Source organism: Salvia splendens, chromosome 4 (assembly GCF_004379255.2).
Source record: "Salvia splendens isolate huo1 chromosome 4, SspV2, whole genome shotgun sequence".
Lineage (NCBI taxonomy): Eukaryota > Viridiplantae > Streptophyta > Magnoliopsida > Lamiales > Lamiaceae > Salvia > Salvia splendens.
In genome coordinates this window covers 31,880,436-31,893,535 of record NC_056035.1, presented here as the reverse complement: position 1 = coordinate 31,893,535, position 13,100 = coordinate 31,880,436, and the positions used below count along the sequence as shown (strand labels likewise).

Here is a 13,100-nt window from a genome sequence, read left to right as displayed (position 1 = left end):
ATTGCTTCAACTTTACTTCTTAAAAGATAAATGTAGCAATACCTTATGCAATCATCTATGAAAGTGATAAAGTACTTTTTACCACCTCTAGTTTGCACCATCTTTAAACCACATACGTCCGTGTGAATTAATTCAACGGGTTTTGTGCTTCGTTCAACCGAGTGAAACGGCAACTTAGTCATTTTTGCTTCAAGACAGATTTCACATTTATCTTGGGTATCCACTTCATTAGCCTTTAGTAAATCTAAATTCACTAATCTTTTAATGGCTTTTGAATTTACATGTCCCAATCTACAATGCCACAAATTTGAACACTCAGTCAAGTAAGAGGAAGTAGATGCTTTATTGTTATTAGCCAACGGCTTTGCAACACTTCGAGTTGCCACACTAAGCTTGAAAAGTCCATCGGTTACATAACCTTTTTTCCGAGTGACTTTCCAAACTTGTACAATGCAAACCTATCAGACTCAAATACAAGTTTAAACCCCTTATTAACTAGTATTGATCCTGACACTAGGTTCTTGCTGATGTCCGGGATATGCAACACATCCTTCAAAGTGATAGTGATGCCAGACGTCATCATGAGAATCACGTTGCCAACGCCGAGGATTTCGGACGATGCTTGATTCCCCATGTTGATCTTCCTCCCTTCAACAGCAGTGTAGGAGGCAAACTTGCTCCTATCTGAGCAGACATGAGCAGTAGCGCCGGTGTCGATGTACCAGTCACCCTTGTTATCAACAAGGTTAACTTCCTTAATGACCACAACAATGAAGTTATTTTCATCCCAGTCTTTGAACTCCTTCTCAATGACGTGGGCTGCCGGCTTCTTCTTCTTGCTGCGGCAGTCTTTGGCAAAGTGGCCTGGTTTGCCATATTTGCAGCAGTCGCCTTCAAACTTCTTTGTAGGCTGCTTTCCCTTTCCTTTGTCACTTGGACGACTTGGGTGAGGGCGTTTGTTGGAGGGACCGCCCCGCTCCAACAGGTTGGCTTTTGCATCAAAAGAGCCCTTAGCCTTTTGATCGATTTTTCGCACGTCTGCCTCAATGCGCAGCTTCACGATCAAGTCTTCAAAAGTCATCTCCTTTCGCTTGTGCTTGAGGTAGCTTTTGAAGTCCCTCCAGCTAGGTGGAAGCTTCTCAATGGTCGTGCCCGTTGTAAAGTTGTCGGGCAACGCCATTCCTTCGGCAGCAAGTTCAAGGATGATCATTTGGAACTCCTGAACTTGTTCCATGACTGGTCTTGTATCGACCATTTTGTAGTCTAGGAACTTAGCTATTACAAACTTCTTATTTCCCGCATTATCACTGCGGTATTTTCTCTCTAGGTTTTCCCACACTTGCCTAGAGGTGTTTACAACTGAGTATACATTGTACAAACTATCATCTAAAGCATTTAGAATAAAGTTTTTACAAAGGTAATCTCCTCTGCGCCATGTATCATAGTGGGCCATTACCTCGATGTTCGTCTCTTGGTCACTTGGCGCGGGCGACTCGTCTTCTGTGAGGAAGTTCATGACGCCCAATGTTGTCAAGTAGAATAATATCTTTTGGTGCCACCTCTTGAAGTCCGAACCTCCAAACTTTGGCGGCTTCTCGGTGGGTGGCATCATTCTTGGTGCCATTGGTGCCAGTTTGACCCCATGGAAGGAGCCTATCCCGTTGCCCCCGTAGGAGCCAACAGTTGGGTTGGGCATAGAACCCCCCAAGTTCGTGTTGGGCATAGTGCCCCCCACATTCGTGTTGATCCCGAAAGATCCAACACTAGGGTCAACCAAGCTTGTGGCAGGAGTGTGCCTTTCGCGTGTGGAGCGTGTGAATTTCTTACGTGGCAGCTTTGACTGTGCCACGCTTGGCGATGTGTCAAGCCACTTGGATTGCTGACTCAGCGGTGGTCTAAAAAGATTACTACGGGTCCAGACCCGAGCCCAAAGACCAAGATCCAAGACCGAGCACGAGCACAGGCTTGGGCGGGCAGCGGCGGCGGCGCGCGCGTGTGGGCTCTTTCACCCATCTTGATCCACTATAATTATTAAGTAACATAAAGTCACTTAATTTAAGCACATTAAAAGATGTGTCACTTCTCCTATGTGGGATAATTAACACTAGTTAATTACTCCCTAAGAGCACCCGCAACGCGTGCCGTTGCGGTGCCTTATTTCATTCCGGAGGAACGGAACCGCGGCGGCACGCGTTGCAGCCGCCCGTGTCGTCGCCATTCCGTGCCGGTGCCGTGCCGGGTGCCGTTCCCGCGAGACGCGGCACGACATGTTCCGCCACGCGCCGAGGCGACGTGGCGGCCTCCCATTCGACGCGTGACGCCCACTCGCTGCCCCGCGAGTGGGCGTCGTCACGGTGACGCAATAATTCGATTTTTTTTTTAAAAATTCGAATTTAATATAAAAAATTGCAACGGTATTGTTACCGTTTTTTTTGCCGTTTTTTATTTATTTTTTTTAATTTATTTACTCTATAAATACTCCTATTTCATACTCATTTCACTCACAAACACACATCTATTCCTCTCAAATCCTCTCTATTTCCACCCCAATTTTCATCTCAAATCAACTCTGTTTTTCTTCTCCCAAATTTAATCAAACTAATGGATCCTCGAAGTGGAGCGCATCCGTCTATACAAGAACGGTTATCTATTCGTGCAAGGACACGCGACTCTAGCGCACACACCCAACTCCAACAGGATCTAATTGAGCACATTTGGGCAAACTTTGGCGGATGAAATTATTAAAATTGTGTACTTTTATTTTTTTAGGATTTTAATTGTGTGCTTTTTATTTTTTTAAGTTTAAGTTATAACTTTGTTTTAATGTTGTGTGTTTTTTAATAAAGTGTGTTTATTTTTTATTAAAGTGTGTTTGTTTTAATTGAATTGAGTTGGAAATAAAAATAAAAAATGAAATTGAATGAATAGTAATTTAAGGAACGGTTAAGGAACGGAGGGTTGCAGGTTCCGTTCCTTAGTTAGGGAATGGAGTAAAAAAGTACAGTGGGGCCCGCAAATAGTAGTTTAAGGAACGGTTTAGGAACGGTATAGGAATAGCGTTGTGGATGGCCTAAGCTCAAACTCCAAGCTTTAATTAAAAGCTAATTATGCCCAACTTTAATTCACTATTTATCACTCACCGGAAATCGGATTTGAGAATGTGAATATACTACATTTATCTACATAAAATGTAGATCGACGCTATATCATTTAATTTCACAAAATTAGATGTCTCGTCACTTTTATTATTTGATCAAAATCCATTGATCGGACATATTTTATTCCATGATTTCTACAATTGCAGGTCCTACTACTATGCTTTTGTTGGAAGTTCAATTTATTTCTTTTGCGAATTGAGAATAAAAAAAAAACTCTGAAGATTGCACGAGGGCACCATACGCGTATATTTGAGAATTGAGATAAAATTGGGTATTCTAGGTACCAGATTTTCGAGATCGATAATTAAGTAGTAGCATTTTATTATAAAATAATAACAATAAAAATAATATATGAATAATTTTTTCCGTTTAAAAATTATAAAAAAAAAGTCTATTTATAAAAGGATAAAGTATGGAGTATAAATAATGTAAGCTCGTAGCTATAAAAGTATATTACTCTTAATCTGTGTTGGGTAAATACAGTACAAATAATGTAAGCAAAATATATTGACTTTAAGATTGACACTCCATTATCTTCTCTGATTGACTAGCAGTTTTCTTCTCGAATTTTTCAGGTTCTTCATCTTCGATTTCACCACTATCTATCTTCGATTTTATAAGTTGTTTGAAGATTATCCGTTTTGGATCCGTGTTTTGCCTATCTTGCTTTGCTTAATTATGCTGAGTTCAATTTGTATCTTATTACTTTGTTAAATTTGTGTGATTCTTTCAAATCCTTTGTTAAACTTATGTGATTTGTGCTGAACTGAAAGACAGGTAAAATGGTAAATATAGAAATCGAACAGCTAATTTTGTTTCCTTTCTTTTCCTGTTGAAGTAGTTGTTGTTTGCCTACCATTAGAAAAAATGTTGTTGGGGATAATGGTTTGTAGATAAATATATACTCATCCTATCTTAAATACTACGTCTCCAAAAAATATGCATTTTGGGTTCGACACGAGTTTTAATACAAAATTAGTAAAGTAAAAAGTAATAAAATATTATTAGGGGGAATGGGTCTCACCTTATTAAAGAGAAAAAAAGTTTCCAAAATTGGAAAGTGCATATTCTTGTGAGACGGATTAAAAATGAAAGAGTGCATATTCTTATGGGACGGGGAGAGTACTTACTAGATAATTTTAGTGTGCTCCACAAAATTATCATACTTATATTTTTGACAAGTTTTTCTTTTTGAACCTTATTCTCCACTAATAATAACACTCAGAATCATTTTATCTTTTATGTTAATTACCAATTTTGCATTAAAATGCAATCTCCTCCAATCTATTTACTTGGTTTAATGATTGGATATTGTGATAGGATGGAAAGGGAGCGTGTTGAGTTGTTGTATTCAGTAGTTAGTGAGATCAGCAAAGGGATGGAACAAGTGAAACAGCTCAAAGAGTCTTCTAATTCTAATACTAATTCTAACAAAGGAGTTTTGGACAAAATGTTGTCTTCTGTATTCATTCTTACTGGGCCGTGCTCCACAGCAACAATGTCACTCAGGGATATGATCGTTATCAGATCATCCTGCTCCTGCATCTGCAAGAACCGGTTTTCTCAAAAGGTGATTGTTTTTTCAACCACAAATCATAGGAGTAACTTTATTCTTCATCTTGGCTTGGCTTGGCTTGGCTTTGTAGGAGAGATACTTATAATATCACGCTTAAGGTACCTGGAGACTCATCACTACCACCGGACGATAATTATAGTTGGAAGAAGTAGGCCAAAAAGCAATCCTTATTTCCAAATATCCAAGGTGATCATTTTTTACAAAATCACTTCTTCTGGTTATCTTCACCTAAAAAACAGTTAGGGCATCAGCAGTGGGGCGCCCTAAGGCGCGCCACGTCATCAGTTTTATCCTCCTTTCCCCCACCTGCAGTGGGGCGACCTAAGGCACGCCCTATGGCGCGCCACATCATCATTTTATTGTTTTGTTTAATTAATTTAAATGTTTTCAAATAACAAGTAACGAGTAAATAAAAAACGTCCAAATAACAAATGGCGACGCATTAATAAAAAAAAGTTACACCATTCAACTTACAAAAAAAAACAACTAAGTCGGTGCAATTCCCAACTTCCGACGCAGCTCATCGATTAACGCCCGGAGATATTCGGCTTCGTCGGGGTCGGTACACTTCTTGAGGGCCTTGTGCGTCTGCAATAACGTCCTCGCCATCGACGCTGTTGCCAACGACTCAAACGCGGTGGCCGTCTGGGTCGGGAGCGTTTCCGGGAACGGAGATGGGTTTGCAGCGGTCGAGGATGAGGTCGCGGCCGCCTTCCCCTTGGCCTTCGCAGCCTTGACGCCGGGAGGACACCGGTGTGCCGGAACTCCCTTCATCCACGTACGTCCGGTTGAGGTCAACTTGGTGATTGCCGCTGCCGCTGCTCGTGTAATCACCAGCTTCGGTGGTCTTCGTCCTCTTCGGTGCACCAGTGTGCAGAATTCCACCTTGGAACTTCTGCTTGTCCCTCAAGAGCGCCCAGATGGCCTCGTGCTTGAAGTCGCCGTACATCGACCGGTACGACAACAGTGCTTTAGCGCGCACGTCGCTCAAACTCTCGCCGCTCCCCTGTGCCCGCGTGGACTTCTCGAACTCCGTCGCGTACAAGTTCACTTGCTTCTTCACTTGATCCCAGTGCTTGCGGAGTTGCTCACGTTTGCGCTTATACGCGGTTGGCGGCTTGGCCTCATTGTAGAGGTCGGCGATGCGCTCCCAGTACGCGCCCTGCCTCTGGTTGTTCGCGAAAATCGAGTCTTCCGATATATCTACCCAACACCGGGCCAAATGAGGGTTTCGTCGTCGGTGTAGTTCGTACGGCCGGGGGCGTACTCATCGCAATTTCCGGGAGGCGGCAACTTCTGCGCCCGCTGCCGGTTCCGCTTCTTTTTGGCTGGGGCAGAAGCGGTCGCGGCGGGTTCGGGATCGGGATCGGAAGACGGCTCCATGTCAGACAACCCGTACGATTCTGTACTGAAATCGGGATCGTACTAGGTGTCAGCGTCGAACGAACGATATTCGCCGGGTTCTGTACCCGGCCAACGCGCCTCTCCGCTAAACATAGGACTATTGGGACTTAAATCCATTTCGTAGTAATTATGTAAATGTAATAATAAGTTTCGAAAGTGAAATCGTGGAATGAAATTACAAATGAACTCTATTTATAAAAAAACGAAACCGCGTGCCATCGTCCGCGTCGATCGTCCGCGTAGCCCACAGTGAGCCGGACGATGGCGCGGACGATGGCCTATCGTCCGCGGCCATCGTCCGCGTAGGCCGCAATGGGGCGGACGATCGGCATCGTCCGCCCTATACTCCCCTATACTCCGCGCCCTTAGTATAGGGCGCGACGATCGTCCGCGGCCTATGTCACGCACCCGCAATGGGGCGGACAATGGCGGGCGCGGACGATGCGCTCCATCGGGCGTGCCATCGTCCGTCCCATTGCGGATGGCCTTAGGTGTATGTAGTATTCTTCAATGCCTACTTAAAGTGATTTACATTTTATAAAAGAAATCACTAATTTTTCTTTTTTATTCTAATACATGGAGTAGTAAGATTTTACAGAGCATTGTTTTGACACTTAAAGTGATATTGCTAGTTGATTGACGAATCTAATGAAAACATAATTTTTAAGGAAAACTAAATCTACAAAGGTCAGATGATGGGACTATGTTCGGGGTCACATACAAGGGACGACATGACATGTATGCCAACAATCTCCCAAATCATACGAGAGAATCAACAACAATGTCTTGAGCTTCATGAATTACAACCCCTGCATAATACAGTATTCATATTATGAAATCATTTTTAAATCCATGTCTTTGAGAAGGGATAACTGAATATTTTGAGAATATTTGATAATGAATTACGCCAAGAGGGATGAGTTCTTTTTTATTTTGGATTTATAATAATATTTATAATTATATTGGGTTGTAGTAAGAACTAGGGTTATTCAAAGTAGAAGAACTGAGAAAGAAGAAGAAGAAGACACGTTTAAAGAGGGGAGAAGAATCAGAAAGAGGAAAGGATTATTTTTATTTTGGGAATTTAGAATAATACTAATTAGTAAGAGTATTATTTAAAAATGTATTATTAAAATGATTAATTGGGTCAAAACCGAGTTAACACACGTTGGCAGTTACTATTTAACGGCTCCATCCATTTTGGACTGAGTCTGACCCGAGTTGAAATGTATGAGACGCAATAATTCAAAACGTAATGTATAAGATTAAAATCGTAAAATGAGCATATGTTTAGAACCAATTTTAGCCTTTGACTCCTTATCTTAATTATTTGAAAATCTTATATCCCGTGCATAGCACGGGTGATAACACTAGTAAAAGAAAAAGGCAAACAGATTGTACAAACAATACAAAACAAAACCTTTTCTTTATCATTTCTATAAACTTTCATTTTCACAGTAAAATCTTAAGAAATCCAATTATAAAATGTGATATAGAAACCTCCACATGATGATACAAATATATTTATTATACAACAAAACTAATGATGAGATACAACATAATAAATGGACCATCGTATTAAGCTTACAACCCTCCAAATGCATTGGATAAATTCAGTATATACTATCATAGTCACTATTATATGATAATCAATTAATTATATCAAGGAAATAGTTCCATAAACATGAAATAGTTAGTTCAGTTATTCCAAGATCTTGTGTTTCGTTCTTTTTCTTCTTATGTTTCCTCATCTGTGTACTAAAAGATCTTGAACTCCATAGTCCAATCAACCCATCTCAAAGAAAAGAAAGGGGGGTGCCCTGCCCACACCCTAGAACCTTGCACAAGCTTTCTTCTCAAACAAAACTTCCTTGGTCTACATGCTAAGTACCTCCACCAAACTCCTTGTGGATGTCCTTGAAAGATACTGTGGCAGATCCTCTCTTCTTAGCTCTTTGCTGTGATGGGTGCTCCCTCCACCCAGTCATAAATATGACCTGAAATGAGTTACGCAATCAAGTCCATGAAAAGAGGGGAGATGAGTTTAGACGGAAACCCTGTCCAGTAATATATAAACACGGTAGTAAACTCATCTCGCTCAATGCTGTTCACTAGTCATGTTATGTCATTTTAAATGAGATTTCATCCCTCTGTCATGCCGTTACAGACATACACTTGTGGATTAATTTTTTGAACATATTTTCTTCAACTTCAAAAGTGATTCTGTAGCTTCTGGTGGATGAGTTTGAGGCACCCTGAACTAAAATAATGCAGTTGCGGTACCATGAGATATGGAGTATAATTTACGGTTTGAAGTTACCTGGAATGTTGCTGGGATGGTGCCATCTTCTGTACCAAACATAGATTCGTAAATAGCTGCTGTGGCCAATGCAGTATCCCTCTTTAGGCTCTGATTCAGTTTAATTTCAGATGAAATATTAAAGTGAGAAAGAAGGCCTATCTTGAAGCTAAACTTTTCCTTCTTAAAGACATTAATGAAGAATATAACCCAATTCTCAGAAGACATTTAACAGTGTATAAGTCTTACTGTGTTCCTCTGTAACAGAGCATTAGTTTCACCCATAGTTCGAAGATGTTCTATCAACTCCAGAGCTACCTTAAACAAATGAGTAAACAGCAAATTATGTATATCCAAAGAAAAACTCAAGGATAAAATATTTACAATTCACATCACTACATTGCTACAATATCCCACCATAGTACTAGATCTATATGTAAAAACAGTCCGAATCCAGGATCTGCTATCAACTAATGAATGATAAACAAAAGATAAATGGGAGTTCACAAGACACCGGAATTTTCAAGTAAGTCAAAGCAACTTTAGTCATTATTGAATATAATTGACTATCTGAAGTAGTTACTCTCAAGCAACATAAGAAGCTAGATCCCAAAACCATCAAATATATCACATACCGCTGTTATATCTCACAGTATATTCATCTACATCAACTCCAGGAAGGGTGAATCCTGCCCTAGTTAAAAGATTTCCTGCATCGCGTACCTATAAAATCAAATTAAGAATGCTTTAAATCACAAATCCGTAAAAATATGTATACTCTCCTCTGTCCACCAAGATGGTACAACATTGATGATGACATGAATTCTAATAAAATATTAGGTAGATGTTCGGTACATGAGTATTCTGAGGGTAAATTATAAGGACGGGTGTTCAAAAAGTTGCACATTCTATGTGGATGCCTAATAGCCAATTGTTTAACACTCTTAGTGGACAGATGGAGTATCATTTTGTTTGTGCTGTTCATGATGAAAGATCCACGAATGTAAACTACGAGCTGGATTAAACAGCACCCAAATATGAAATATACTTAGGAAGACATGTTAATGTTCATGAAGTTTACAAGACATCAAATATTTCCGGATTGTTGAACCTGTTGAGGACTAGAACAATCTAAATAGCATAAGATTGGCTAGGAAATACCTGGGCCAAAGGTGACAACCGAGGACTGATTCCTCCTTCACGTTCCATTTGAGCCACAGTGCATGCTATTCTCAGCTCTCTGAAAAAAAAAAGAAACTAAGGCCTTTCACTAAACACAAAGAGCTTCAACACATAACACATACAAACAGCTCGAAGATGTAACCTTAAAGTCTCTCCACCAAGAATAGCTCCCAGAAATAGGCCATCGGGTTTAAGAGACAGTTTACTCTGCAACAAGTAGAATTAAGCAAATGATTTTGTCATTTGACGAAAATCGAAAGAAAAGAAGTAAGTTAGATAAGTTCATTAGAACTAATGATGACCACAATAACTTAGATTACTGATACATGCATTACCTGTATCATGGCACCTGGGAGATCATTCGTCCAATGAAGGCCCAAGCAACTAATAACCAGGTCCAGGGAACTAAATAATCATTCAAAATGTATTGAGCTAGTTATGAATTTTTTTTACGATGATTTGTAAACGTAAGAATTATAAGATGCAAAGAAAATAGACCATCATACATACCTTTCCTTCACAGGCAAATATTCTTCGTCAGCAACAATGCAAGATGTTTCAACATTTTTGTTTGGTGAATTTTGTTCAGCCTGCTCACATAATTTCACCATATCAACTGAAGTATCCATCATCGTAAGCTTCTCAATACCACCTGAAAGAATAGAAACATCCCTCTGTTCTTTGAAAAAATCAAGCCAAAATTTTAGATACTGAACTCCCCTAGTTCCAAGTTTTAAGTTGAGAAGTGCCACTGGTAATGCAGATTGTACATTCACAAACCTCGCACTGAAAAGAAATGAACAAGACTGACAAAATTTAACTCTCACCACGTCCGTTCAACAACCGCCTAATTGCTTCCAGAGAACCACCCATACATAATGCTGAAGGAAATGTCTTTTTACAGTCCTAAGGCAACAGATAGAAAACCAATATGAAACTTTCAGGAAATCTCCCCAAACTATTACCATTCAAGACGTGTAGAATATACAGGAGCACCAGCACTTTAGAACAGTACATAATCACAGATCAAGAATCTTTTGAAGACATAGCACATTATTGTGTATGAGCAACCAATTTAGAATCATAGTTCTGTTCCAAAATCCGATAAATTAGGAGATATAGCCACTAATCAAAAGGTCTGTAGAAAAAGCATGTTATTACATGCAAGATCATGAAACTTCGTTGAACTCATCACGGTTGGTTCAACACATTCATGAAAGCTTAAAATACATCAATGAGTAAATGCCAATACATAATCATAAAGATAAAAGCCATTATCCATTATACAATTTATTTTAACATTAACCCAGTAGCCACTTCAAGCCTAAGGTTCAAACTTCATACAACTCATTAACAGGAATTCTAAGTTTAGAGGTTGCATTTTCTCTCAGGAATTCTAACATTAACCAAGCTAGCTTCACAGCACGACACACACAACACATTTCAAGAATGTTTTAAATATAGGGTAAATTTTACTTTAAACCTTAAACTGTATATCAAAAATATCCCAAACTATAGTTAAAGCTCAAACTGTCCACTTTTTGTCTAAAATATCCTATGTCCATTTTGGCCAAAAATGGATACGCAGGAAACGGATATATTTGTAGCAGTGTGCAAGAAAATGTCTATAATACTGATATTAATTTTCAGCTTAAAAAAGCACTACGATCCTCAAATAGTGTTGGAATCAGTGTGATAAAAATGAGAATTATAAGTCATACAAAGTAAAAGTTCATTTGAAAAAAATCACCTCCAGCCGATCCAGCAAATTCTCAGCTACTGCATCCACCAAAGAATCCCCGGGGCGCAATAACCACGAAGCTCTATCGCGCTGTACATTGAGCATTATTAGAAAAAAATTAGGTGAAGTAAAATTCAATGTACCATGCCGATTAGCAAGTAAATCTGAAAGAGGAAATTGTAGGTCCGAACTTGTTTGCGCTTGAGATTACGGTCAAAAATTTTGACTCTAGAGCTGTGGTCAGTACAATAGGATCTCCCGTTCCTCCATAGCAAACGCCGTAAACTTCTGAGGCAGAGATCGACGGCGCCGCTCATTTTCCAAATTCGCCGGAAGTCCAATTGCTTTGTGTTTTGGAATTTGGTCCGGATTTTCCAATGGTAAATTGTGAATTGGGCTGTATATTGCAGGCTTTGCGTTATTGGGATTTGTTATGGACTACATTTTGGTTCTAGTCCAACAAATAAACTAGTACTACTACTATATCTTAAAGCCTAATATATCTAACTTATTAGGGCTCGTTTAGTATGAGATATTATCAAAATAGGGCCCGATGTAGATTTATGTCCTAGTTATGGAACAAAATTACTTTGGTTCCATGCTTTTGATAAACTAGCTAAATAATTCTATATCAGCCACTCATATTTGATAGGAAATTTTCATATCAAGATAATAATATATATATATATATATATATATATATATATATATATATTTACATATTTGTCCTTTTGAATGTTTATAATCCCCAACTGACTCTCACATTGCTGAGTAATGCATACCCACCAACAAATTAAAGTCAGTTGTCTCATTGTAGAGCTTCTTGGCAATGGCGGTCTTGTGTGACCCTCCCATTCCCCAGACTGATATAATTCAATCCTCTGTATATTTCAATGGCGGATTCGGATCTGTAGATGAGATCTCTGATCTCTGAGATCCAATTGGAGATTGTTCTGCTTTTATGTCGTCTTTTGTCAGCATCTAGGAGGAAACACTTTATCTCTTTGAGCTGCCTCTCGAGCTCCTTGATCGACCGCACCAGCTAAAGAAACTTTCGTAGTTGCTGGTATGATTTTCTTGGAGAAGAGTTGGGGATGAAAGAAGGTTGATGCTTATTGAAAGAAGGAATGACAAAGGGTATGAAAAAGGTATAGTTTTCTATTTCTAGGTGCACAATACAAGTCGGGAATGCTATCCCACAAAAATTGTAAGGGTGTCTACTATAAGGCGGACACGCCTAATAGCCCCGCCCCAGTTTTTGTTCATAGCCCCAATTTTATTGTCTATAGCCCCAAAATTCTATTTCCGCCACTATAGTGGACACCTCCAATAGCTCCCAAATTTTATAATCAATTTTCATTTTTAAATATTTTTTAGTTTCAATCAAGTGTAATTTAAATCATCGCAGTGTAAATAACTAGAATACGAGGTAATTAGGGCCGAATATTCGTTGTATTGCAAACCGGTAAAATTATACAACGAATAATTAAAATAAAATACAACTACAAAACTCTGCCACCGTCTACTCGGTGTCGGAGTCGGCTTCCTCGTCTTCCTCTTCTTCTCCTCCTCCTCTCTAGCTGCTGCCGGCCGCGGTATCCCCAGGCGCATTATCAACCAACCCCAGTCGACTCTCAATCCGAGTGATGAGCCTCTTGTAGACGTTCCTGACGTACGGGTCAGTTTCCCCTGGGTATTTGCTGCATACGTCTTGCAGTTGTTGCATCAACTGCACGTCTA

At 39.7% G+C, this 13,100-nt stretch overlaps 1 protein-coding gene and 1 long non-coding RNA gene across 2 annotated transcripts; one reads left to right on the top strand and one right to left on the bottom strand.

Moving 5' to 3' along the window:
• The first annotated feature begins 3,644 nt into the window (after nucleotides 1-3,644).
• Nucleotides 3,645-7,049, top strand: LOC121800047. Its single transcript, XR_006050421.1, has 3 exons — nucleotides 3,645-3,733; nucleotides 4,479-4,920; nucleotides 6,807-7,049. It is a non-coding gene; the product is annotated as an uncharacterized LOC121800047 (long non-coding RNA).
• A 599-nt stretch (nucleotides 7,050-7,648) lies between these two features.
• On the bottom strand, nucleotides 7,649-11,869 carry LOC121800046 (putative methyltransferase At1g22800, mitochondrial). The gene is made up of 11 exons (XM_042199598.1): nucleotides 11,552-11,869; nucleotides 11,370-11,450; nucleotides 10,447-10,525; nucleotides 10,130-10,271; nucleotides 9,955-10,024; nucleotides 9,762-9,826; nucleotides 9,599-9,677; nucleotides 9,073-9,160; nucleotides 8,687-8,751; nucleotides 8,459-8,548; nucleotides 7,649-8,135 (listed from the first exon to the last, which is right to left on the bottom strand). The coding sequence occupies exons 1-11, from the start codon at nucleotides 11,675-11,677 to the stop codon at nucleotides 8,022-8,024; spliced, it is 999 nt and encodes a 332-aa protein (XP_042055532.1). The 5' UTR covers nucleotides 11,678-11,869; the 3' UTR covers nucleotides 7,649-8,021.
• Nucleotides 11,870-13,100: the final 1,231 nt, after the last annotated feature.

Bases quoted from the DNA above. Each gene is read 5' to 3' on its own strand.
- LOC121800046 (XM_042199598.1), bottom strand. From the start codon at position 11,677: ATGAGCGGCGCCGTCGATCTCTGCCTCAGAAGTTTACGGCGTTTGCTA. The intron at 10,025-10,129 runs GTATGTATGATG...ATGATTATTTAG, and splicing joins TATTTGCCTGTGAAGGAAAG to TTCCCTGGACCTGGTTATTA. The intron at 9,827-9,954 runs GTAATGCATGTA...TACTTGTTGCAG, and splicing joins TCCCAGGTGCCATGATACAG to AGTAAACTGTCTCTTAAACC.